Source organism: Papaver somniferum, chromosome 9 (genome assembly GCF_003573695.1).
Source record: "Papaver somniferum cultivar HN1 chromosome 9, ASM357369v1, whole genome shotgun sequence".
Taxonomy (NCBI): domain Eukaryota; kingdom Viridiplantae; phylum Streptophyta; class Magnoliopsida; order Ranunculales; family Papaveraceae; genus Papaver; species Papaver somniferum.
Window position 1 is genome coordinate 132,162,662 of NC_039366.1, and position 12,050 is coordinate 132,174,711.

Genomic DNA, 12,050 nt, shown 5'->3' on the forward strand with positions numbered 1-12,050 from the left:
AAAGGTAACTCAGTCACTCTATTTCACCCTAGCAAAGGTAACAACTTGAATCGTGTGCCCCACCAAATCACTTGAAATAAAAGAAAACTAAAAATAGAAAGTGAAAAGGACTCGACGAGATATGGCGAAACTATCATGTTATTTCTAACACCTGAGCTTTGTGCTTTTATGAATAGACTCTATAGATGTTTCCATCTAGTCAGATTGGCCCCTCAACTCCTAAAACAAAAATGTTTCCATCCACTTAGATTGGTTAGTGCTATCCTTAATACACATAAATTTCTAGGCTCTGGAGTTTATTTATTACGCAACTAAAAATTTTCTCCCCATACCCCCAAACTTAAATCTAACATTGTCCTCAATGTTCTAAAGATAAAATTAAAAACATGAACAAGGAGAAACGGTTACTATTTGAAGTAAAAGAGTTAAGGAAGGATATTACCGTGTTGCGTGAGACTGGGTTACCTCCCAAGAAGTGATAAGTTTAAAGTCTTCAGCCAGACTAAGAAAGGTTTAATCTCCTCGAATCATATAGCAATAGCCGAAATAATTGTGGGTTATCGAAACCAAATAGAGCTATCACAAGTAAAAGGAATCTGCAACAAGCCAAGAAAATGAACATGTACTGCATACCCTTATCTAGTTTCCTGATTAAGATACCTATGTCCCATTGTGGTTCAGGTTCAGGTTCTATGAAAGGATCTTGATAGAAAATTTTCATTGGATGCACTTCCTCATAGCTAAGATCCAACAGTTCAGGTTTAAAGTCTGGAAAAACTCAATTAAAAATAATAACAACCTGAATAAACGGGGATCCTTAAAGTCAATTAGATTTGACTTACACAGCTGACCACAAAGAGAGTGGTGGTCTTCCTTAAACAGATGTGTCGACCCTAATCTCCTAAAGTAATTAGGTTTAGTCTCAAAACTTAATAATTGACACATCTGAAATTTATATGTTCCCACAATTGGTAGAAAAGTTTTTGGTGGGAAAACAAAGTCAATCTTGGTATTATTGCATGGGCTTACCTCATCAACCAGAGGATGGGTTTCTAACAACTGAGCTTCTTTCTGGACATCATTAGGTTCGAGAAAACGTGTATGAAGATAATCTTGTAAGATGGTTGAGGCACAAATTTCAAGTCCTACAAGAGGGTACTTTCTAAGAGTTAAAGCACACGGAGAATGATAATCACCCCCAAACTTAGAGTTTTCTGTGTCTCTAGAAAGACTAGTCACAACTTCCCTAATTTCTAGGTCATCAGATTCTTGAAAATGGGCAATTGATTTTTCTAAGTTGTAATCTTGTGGGTGATTCTCAGGATAAACCGGTTCCTCTAAACCACCATCATATAAAGGATTACGAGAGAAAGTTTCTAGTAAAGGCTCATTAACTAAGGTGTTAATCATAGTTACTTCCTCCTATCCACTAATAAGTTCATCAAATAATGGATTGTCCAATACTATGTAGGCTAAAGGATCATGAACTACATCGTCTAAAACGGTGGTATCCCTAATCAAATCCTCGTCCTTTTGAATAGGTGAATAATCATAAAAATTATTTGGATTTGAACTAGAAATAATATAATCACTATAAAGCTCAATTGGATTAATAGATTCCTGATCACTATGCCTACATATTTCAGATTCTTCATTACTACTATTCTCATCATCATCATCATTATAATAGCATGAAAATGACCGATCCTCATCTAAACATGTAATGTTACCAATTCTAACCTCTTTATCTTGATTATGCAAATAACTATCCTCATTTTCAAGGGTATTATTGGAAACACTGTATTGGACATTATTTCGAGCAATTCTTTCGTTCGTCTCAGCTATCAGCTTGAGGAATTCCTCTAGAGGAAGTGTTCTTTCATCATAAACATAGTTATTCATCTCAGCTAACTTACGTGTCGACTCTTCTAATTTCCTGAGAGACTCTTTTAGAGAAGGAATAGGAACTGAAGGATCATAAAAAGGACTACTTTTCAATAGTTTGATTGTATCCTCTAGAGACGAAGAACTAGTACTATAATCTTCTTGCTCGTAATACTGATGCATGTGTGGATAGTAATTGGGCTCACCAGGGTATGACCCATATTTTTCCAAAGGATGGCGTTCCCAACCACTATTCCCAACATGGCCATAAAAAGGATGCTGTCCATAATCAAATTCAGGTCGATACTCATTGTATTGGCTTCTATCATACCAGTTTGACATTCTTAATTGCAAGGGAAATCTACACAATCACAAACAAGGCCGACTCGACTTCACCAAAACAAACCTAAAGATTTCTAGCAAACAAAAAGCATGATGGCTCCACTTAGATTGTTTCTAGAACATCTTCTATCTTTCGAAAGGGAATTCGTTGCAATTTGAGCAAACCCCTCTGGAATCAATCCGAGTCAAAGTAAGTTGAATTAAGGCGAGGGAAGCTCAGTGGAGCTTTGATACCCAAGGCCTCATCGCTATCACAAGGCGGCGCAGTCACGCATTCAACTCACAAAAACCATCATGAACTTTGGAGTGTGCTTAAAGAGCAACCAATATTTTTCGAACGAGTTTCCTACTAAGCTCGTTACCCTATCGGTCTCGTTATATTCCAAATTTTAAGCTTGGGTTCGCGTTAGGTTTCGTTTTCCTAAGGAGGGCAAGAAGGGAGCGGTGATGAAATCCGAACCCTTATCTTGTTTAGGCCAGGCCTTGCCCTTTACTAGGAAAATAAAGACAGTCCGGTTCGTCCTCAAACAATTATCACCTTAAGGCAGACAGTAACCCGCTTGCAGGAGATTCGCGGGTGTTTCGATTAGACTTACCTCCCGTACCAGACGGGCGATGAACCGTTGTCGTCGACTCGGGCCACAACTCCTATGCCGTGTACGAACCCGAGGGGCCGAGACGATATAGTAATCGTCGTCCTTCCATGCACACAGTTTATATAATAATTTTTTTTTTTAATAATAATACCCTTCCGTAGAGTTAAAAAAAAGTCCAATTGTTTAAAGTCCAAAGTCCAAAATAAAAAAAAAATTACAGTTTTCCTCGCACACTCTAAAAAAAAAAATTAAAAATTAAAAATTAAATCCTATGGTTGTCCTTTTTTTCTTCTCTTTTCGCTTTTCGCTTTAAGCTTTTTCCTCTCCAAGTCCTTAGTGCTCCACTTCGAACCTGTAAATCAAAGACAAAAAGACAAAGTAAAAAGGAACAAATAATAAAAAAAAATAAACCTAAAAACTCTACCTAAGCACAAATCCGCGTCTGCGGCGCCATTTTGTTGTAGTTTTGAAAGTGGTAGTAAAAGTTCGTTGCTCGGACTTGTAAAGATTTAAAAATAAAAAAATATACACAATATTTGTCACAATGGGAGAGAGTTACTGGGACTAAAGATTCGGCCATTTTTCATTTTCAAGTGGTTCAGAATTTAATTCTAGGCGATTATAGTTCAAAACAAAACAAATATTAACTCTAGTTTATTGCCAAGATAGATTTTATAAAATATTACTTGTATTTCTTAAGCATGGAATATCAAAAATCCCTAAGACTAAGCATACTCCATCAAATGAAATCACAAGTAATTAATTTAAAATCTTATTTCAATTAAAATTGGTGCAAAAAGTAAATAAAGAATTAATTTAAATTACCACATGGATGAAACACGGCCTCCTCCGTCGTCCCAGTGTTGGGTTTAGCTCATCATGGTGAAAAACCTCTCAAAATATTTCATTGATGCTCAAAAGTGTTTTACAATGAAGAGAAAGATAAGTAAATGTTCTAAAACAGGATTCTGCGACCCACACAAGGCGTCCAACTTAAACGACAGAGCTGAAGTGCTGTTGTCGCTGAAAAGCTACGACCCACACCTACGACCCATGCCTGTGAGTCTCTTTCACTGTTGATAAACGACTGCTACAACTAGTCCGTTCTTTGCGTTCTTGGTGTTCTTCATCATCAGCAGCAGCAGAAACAGAGTTTGATCAACTCTTGATTTCTGCGTCTGTGGCTCTCCTCTCTTCTCCCAACTCTCGACAGACTCTCTAGTACTCCCAGGGAACATATTTATACACCTACAGCTCGTTGAATCTCCCTCAATTACTCCATATAATTCTCTTTAACTGGGCAGTAAAGAAAAATGTTCTTGGGAATATTTTCTTTCCATTATTGCTCTGGTACGCATAGATTTCCATCCTGGTCACTCTAGAAGTGTTTAAACACGACCCACAACGTTGATAGATCCCTCATGCATGAGAAGAACACGCTCAAATCTTCTCCAATCCCGTGTCCAACCCGTGTTTCCCTGTTTTGCTTCCGTGAATTGTCCAGCTAATTGTGGCCAAATTTGATGGAACCAAAAGCCCAAAACGTGTTTGATAGGACATAAAACAAATCCTACCAAAAATCAGCCGTTGAATCTCCCTAGAACACGTTCAAAAATTCCAGCAAACATCTGTCAGTTGATATATTTTTTTCCCGCCAATTTTTGGTTTTTGAATTTGGGAAGAAGATGTCCTCCCCCTAACCAGAACTGGGGTGCGAATAGCAGCTGCCTTGCGGTGACCTGGGGGTGCACCTTAGTAATTAGGTTACCCCTTATCCAAAAGCGAGAGCCCGAATAACACTTGTCCTCCGGGTGACAAAATCAACTTTTCGAGCCGAATTTTCCAAAAATGTTTATTTCCAAAAAATACCTACAAATACATAAAATAACAAAATTAGTACAAAATCGAGTGCCAACAATATATAGTATTGAGATCAAATTAGACACAAAAATGTGTCTATCAGATAGGCAAGACAAAAAGAAGTCACAAACATCTTCGTCTCATCGTTTGTGATTCCGCAATATCTTTTTTCGCTGCGTCGATTAATATTATTGTGAGGTGATTGATAATACTAAGTTGTTATTCGGGAAAATAAGTCTGGTATTATTGATTGGTTCCTGTTCACCTTGATTTATCAAAAGACGGAACAAAACTCATAGGTTTATTCGTGGGAGACGGATTTATCTATTACCATAGACTTTTCTGTGTGATACAAGTTTGTTTATCAAAGTCTTCGACTTTGGGTCGTAACAACTCTTAGTTGTGGGTGAGATCAGCTAAGGGAATCAAGTACGTAGCATCCTGCTGGGATCAGAGACGTGCGTAGGAGCATAACTGTACCTTGGATCAATATGAGATTGGTTGGGGTTCAACTACAGTCCAGAACGAAGTTAATTTGGAGTAGACTAGTGTCTGTAGCGGCTTAATACAATGTGTGTTCAATCTGGACTAGGTCCCGGGGTTTTTCTGCATTTGCAGTTTCGTAGTTAACAAAATTCTGGTGTCTGTGTCATTTCTTTTCCGCATTATATTTTGTTATATAATTGAAATATCACAGGTTGTGCGTTGTTTAATCAATTCGAATATCTGACCTTTTGGTTGTTGATTTAAATTGATTGACACTTGGATATTGGTCTTTGGTACCATCCAAGTCATCTCTCTAGTATTTGATAAAGACTCGCAGATTTCTATTTGCTTGAGTAAAGATCAAATCGAGAGATTGAGATATAAACTCTTTGATATACTTTTATCTAGATTGAGCCTGACTGTCTAGTTGATTCTTTAGAAAGTATATTGAAGTTTGTCCATACAGATTGGGTGTGGTTGTTGTATCCCCGCTTTTTTCAAGAAGCAATTGCTCAGGTGTATCTGAGTGGGTGATCAGTTGGTTTACCAATAATCTCATTACAGATGAAAGATGGTTATATACTCTCATGATTGGAGCATGGATAATTTGGAAAGACATATGTGATTCAATATTTCGGGGATTATCTCTCAATCATTATAACTTTGTGCATTTTTTTTTATCATTTAGGTTCTCATTTGCATGAGTATCGTGATTTTACTTCTTCTGCAAGTAACAATATACTATCTCACTAGCAGCCACCTGAACAAGGAATCATTCAGTTTAATGTTGATGTCTCTTTTGATCATTTCACTAATAAAGTCGGTACTTGACTAATTATTCGTGATCATAAAGGGGCATGTGGAGGCATCAAAGAAAGCTATTCAGATGGAGTTCTAAATCCAGAGCTAAGAGAATGCATGGAAATACGTGAGGCGCTAGTATGGGGAAAATGAAAAGGTTTTACACAAATACACATTGAGGCAGATGCTAAACTCGTCATACAATCTATCATAGGCTCGTGTTCTCTCATTCAATGGGAAAATATGAACATCTTGAAAGAGATAAAACATTTATCCTCTAGTTTTCTTTCCTGTAATTTTTCTTTCATTAGTCGTAATGACAATCAAGTAGCAGATGAAGTTTCATAATCAGTTAGAACTTCATAAATAGGTTTTGAATTGATAAAAACTTTACTGCTGATGTTTGTAGTCTTCTAGCAAAAGAAAACAACTCATTCGCACAATAAACAATAAAATTTCATTTTATCCAAAAAAAAGGTTTTCCCTATTTCCTACCCCTACTTTTCCTATTTCCCATCCACATAAACTCCCATCCCCAATAATCCTATGTACCACCCATGGGAATTGTCATATATCCTAATTATCATCTCTTTGACTTTTTATATACACACCGGTAAAATCCCCCAACGACCGTAAAGAAAACCCAATTTACAGATAACTTCTCTTTCTCCACCACCGACCCTACGTCTTCTTCTCCACCTCCACAATCCACCACCACCTTCAATCACCTTTTCTTTAATTTTTCACAGGTTCTGTATCAACAAACGCCTCCACGATCCACCAAAGAAAGTAGGGAATGTTACAGAAAATCGAAACCTAAAAGTGGTAAAAACTGAACCTAATCGTAATGTTTTGTATTGTATGTAGAAATTCGTGTAATTACGACTCGATTTTGTTGATACCACTGGAATCACATCCCTCTCTAGAGTATATAACGGTAACCAGAGATATCTTGGGATTGGTATAAGTTGTTGTTTTCAGTTTTCTCATTAGGTCCTGACCAATTACTCGGATTCTCTATCTAGAAATAATTGGGTACTGTATATATTAACATTAACATTATCATCATTCATCATATGTTAGTATGTTTACCGGTGACAAATTTTTAAGGATGTGGATATCCTTTCGGGTTTAGATGACTGTGCTGGAGTATGACAGCGATCTTGGCAATAATTCATGATATATTGTATACTTTAATATGGGATTTTCTGTCCTGGTAGCATTTAAAAATCCTGGTTACGTCACAATAGGCATATACAGTATTACTGCATCGCACACTATCGTTCACTCTGGTTAAGTCACTTAGTAATACAGGAGCAATAATGAAAAGAAACTTTAGTAGTACTTTGTTTTTGATTTTTTCTTATATGCGCATCAATCAATAACCGTACTCTAAAGCAAAGTTTTCCGAATCTTTCTGTTTTCTAATATTAGACATACAAATTTGATGACAGTTTACATTGGTGATTTCTGGATTTTGCTGTCAGGATGAGTTGCATCAAAAATTGTGGCCGGAAGAAGCAGCTACTTGTGTGTTGCGGACTCTAGTGTCGGGATCAAAGACCATGCTAATGCAAAAGATATTTTGGAGCTGATCAAGCCTAGTTTGGGAGAAAGATGCAATTCAATGTACTTGTCATCAAAATGTGTAACAAAAACGATTTTGTAACAACAGGTTCACATTCACTTAAAACTCGTGAGTTCCTGTAATAACACAGTAGACATTCAATAAAAACTCGTTTGTTCTTGTAACAGAAACATGTACAAACTCGTCTATTCTTGTTTAACTCAATGTACCTGTCATCGACTATCGAAAAAATAGAAATGTGCAACTATCGTTGCCAGAAAATGTCAGAAACTTTTCCACCACTGGTAAAGATAAAAATGTGTAAAAATCAAGGAAATGAGATGGAAAGATAAGGTCTGGACCGGGATTTTTCAGGAGAATCAAAACCAAAATGACAAAAAGAAACAGAAAATTACACCAAACCTAAAGTGTTGCCAGGAGAATCAAAACAAAAACTAAATGCAAGGAAAACTACACCAAAAATTAGTGAATGATTACTGGTTTTTCAGGTTGTGGCTCTTTAAAGTTCATCATTTTTTTGAATGTCTTCATCTTATCCTCATATTTTTTTGGACAGACCTTGGCATCTTCGTATGCATTCTGAATCCACATGTTGCAGGGAGGTGGTATAGGAGCCCCTAACTTTAACTTCATTGGAACAAAATGGTTCCCTCCAACAAAAGACATCACTATCACTCTATGTATCTTACCTTTGATTGGCCCATGCCTCGAAGGGAAGAAGGTTGCACACATTTCTTTTGAAAGCCAAACAAGAACAACACGGAATGTTTGAGCCGCTACAAGACCATCTTCCGGTATTTTAAACCATTTACTGACGTCTATTTCATCTCCATCTTCAAACCTTAATCTTTTGAGCATGTTGTTCAACCTTTCCTCAGAGTACAATACTTTCTCATAAAACCTCATGTGATTAAAAACTTCCGCATGCACATTGTTACGAATATGTCGGAAATCATCTCTACAGGCAAGGCCTAGTTGGAAAGCAATGCTATGGAAGCCACAATGACCACCTGAAAGCACATAATGAGTTCTTTCTATGTAAAATTGCATAGCTTCTGGCAGTTGTGATACACAACTTGGATTTGGTAAATTCCACGATTCTGGTCGAGGTTCACCCCACCTCTTTAGTTGCCACACATCTTCATCATCCACAAGTTTGTCTTCAGCAAAAAAGTCTTATTCTTCTTCTTCTTATTCTCATGAAGCAGTTACATTCTTGTTCTACCCGCTCTTTCGGATACCCTATGTTTTTGTATGCAGTTGTCAATGGTCTTCAAAGTTGAAGCGTTCTTTTTAAAATTTTCCCTTAAAGCAATGAGAATCTGTCTTGGTGGCATACCGTGTTCGTGGAATTTTATAACAAATTGTTTTTCTTCATCTGAGAGTCTACCAGCGAACGAATGCCCCACAAGTGTATCTGCTGGAGCATGGTTATGGTGTCCATCTTTGACAATCAAATTCCATTTCGAAGCATCTACACAAGTAGACCGCAACTTAAAAGGACATCCACATTTTTTTGTTGCAGTTCCTTTCCTACATTTAGAAGGACTCACTGTACAGTTACGTTTTCTGTATTTCCCACCTCTCTCACATCCAAGTACAATGGCGGAACCCTTTCCACCATGATTCTCATTCTTATTCATCCCTTTTTTAATCATAACAACTATGTTTTATTGACTACCAATCTCGCGACACCACTCTCTAACATTTTCTTTTGAACTAAATGTCTACACAACACACGAAACATATATCAATATCAATACCAATACAAAATGTTTTTTTTTGACGTATCACTCTGAAGAGTTAAGAAATAACATACAGTACCTTATTTGTGGTGAATTACTCAGTGGAGTTAAAACCAACAACATTAATTGGTTCCTCGGAACTACATTGGACGACATCTAAAACGACTTCATCCTCTTTCTCTTCAATACCAATAGTTTCTTTGGTCGATTCTAGATGATCAGAGAATAACTGTACAAGAAAAAGAAAAATGACCCACCAGTTCATAAGAAATTTTAAAATCCACTTGTCTGGAAATTCCTTTATAAAATTTGATTGTCGAATCCAGTGCTTGAATGTAGCAGCAGAGAAAGCAAGAGATTCATATCAGATTGACCAGCCTACAGGCTAGGTATTGAAAATCCACGTGACATAATATTCTAGTTCGATCTTATCACCTGCTGCAGAGATGATTAACAAGGAATTGAGATATAAAGAATCTCTAAGAACAAACTATACATCACATGTTGGAGATATAAAGAATGATTGCGAATTAATATTTTGATCAAGTGGACTAGACTAATTCATAGACAATTTACTGCACATATAAACTCAATCTTTCGCATAAATAATAAAGCTTCAACTATAGCTGGATTCTATGTTGTTCTCGTACAAATAGATAATCTACAAAATCTGCATATACCAATCAGTTATGGACTCAACATGATCAAACAACAATAAGGTGATAAACCGACCAATATTCCGTGAACAACACCCAACTTCACTTCCCTAGTTATTAAACCAATTCCGTTATTTTAATTGTTATTGTAAAGATACATTCTTGTCTTAAGATTGTTGGAGAATAACAATTAAAATTGATCAAACAAATAAATAATAAAAAAGACACTTATCGGATTTTCGTGTCTTCTCGTTAGCCAACTGTTGATGTCTTGAACATCCTGTTAAACAACATAGAAAGAAGAAACTCGAATGGTAGATTGAGGCGCATGTTCAACATACTGTCCTTAAGACAAGAATGCCCGGCTACACTATGAAAAGATGATGCTATATCCCTACGGGTATATCTGCCTCCAAGATACAACAATCTTAACAAAGTTTGAATAGCACATTCAAACTTGTCCTACTAGAACTTGGCAGCGGAAAACTCATGAAATCGTTAGCACTTAAACCCTCGAATCAAACATCGAAAAACGAATAAGAAGTACTCAACCCCAGGGGGATATGAGAGAGGTTTTTTCTATATATATCGGCATCAAAAAGAGGTTCTTCTTATATAAAACCCTAACCCAAATCCAAAAAATATATGGTAAACTTATCCCGTAAAAAACTAAGAGATAAATTTGGAAGGTGTTTTTTATTTTTGGAAAAACCTTTTTATTAGTAATTTTTATTCACATAAAACTGTATTTTTTCCAACAATCCCCCACATGAATAAAAATACGATAAAACACGGAAAACAAGAAATATCACGAATAGGCATAGGTGTCCATAAGGTCTTGAACCTTTGCTTAGTGAGAGGTTACCTGAACTACTTATTAGCCAGTGTCCATTAGGTCTTGAACTGTCTAACATTTGGTGTAACTCGCGATAACAACCACACATGATATCTCCAAGGTTGCTGCCAAGCTCCGCCGTTGTGTCCATTTTGGCCCTGGACGTCTTGTTTCTCAGATTGCTCTAGAGAATCAACTCATATTCTCAAAGAAAGCGACCCACTTCCTCATTCAGATAGGTGAGTTTCATTAAGAGTGTTCACTGCTACACCCCACTTCAATCTTAAATTGAAACTATGGAACTCATTAAGACTTATTAAAAGTCATCCTTCACATGCAGTCACACTATCACATCTACACCCTAGGGAAGGGACAGAGAATATAATTCTCTGATAGTGTTTACCTTTACCCGCCATAAATTAGTTGTCTCATTCGAAACCTTGATCTTGGGATCTCCAGACAGCAAGGTTGAGTATCCTTCATGAAAATTTTATTTTATATGAGCTTAAGTCCCACTTCCCCCTCGATGTATAATTACGAACTAACTCTTTAGAAAATCCTTTCGTCAAAGGACCACTAATTTTTCTGTTGACCTCCCTAAGTCTGTGAGGTTCTCTTTTGACTTTACATGTCTACTGAGACCTCTTTTTGACTTCACGAATCAACTAAAATTACTTCATTAAAGAGTATAGTTATCTTACCGAATTAGCCTTCCCCGAGTATGTCTAGACTTTGTCATTGCTCATTTACTTTAGACTCACATAGTCAATTGAGTTTCTGCAATGATGGCCACAGGCTTCGGTCACAGAGGAATATCTTCTAAGAAGCATCTTAGTAATCATTCGTCTTCCTCTTATGCTTGAATTAAAGCACACGAACTTTGATTTCTTCAATATACAAGTTCATCTTGTCTGTTTTTTAAGGACTTCCTTAGACAGACACTCCTTAAGAGGATACACACATAGGCTAAGATTTATCCATAGCCTGAAACAACAACATCTCTTAAGGTCAGTACAATATATATTACATACACAATTTAAGATGTACCTCAAGTATCGCAAATCTCTAATCAGATCATCTCAGTAATTCTCTTGAGATACAAGAGTATTTGTATACACCTGAGATACTGCACATTTACAACACACATTAAATGCATCGAGTTTGACAAAGACCATTTCCTTCAGAATATATTATGGTTCCCTTCGATCCTTTAGATCAAATCAACCAATTGGTCTTTCAGTCAAGTCGTAAATATCA

At 36.6% G+C, this 12,050-nt stretch overlaps 1 protein-coding gene across 1 annotated transcript; it reads right to left on the minus strand.

Annotated features, from left to right (window-relative positions):
* Positions 1-8,019: 8,019 nt before the first annotated feature.
* LOC113312595 lies at positions 8,020-9,200 on the minus strand. Its single transcript, XM_026561338.1, has 2 exons — positions 8,897-9,200; positions 8,020-8,567 (listed from the first exon to the last, which is right to left on the minus strand). Exons 1-2 carry the CDS (start codon positions 9,198-9,200, stop codon positions 8,020-8,022), a joined length of 852 nt encoding a protein of 283 aa, XP_026417123.1.
* Positions 9,201-12,050: the final 2,850 nt, after the last annotated feature.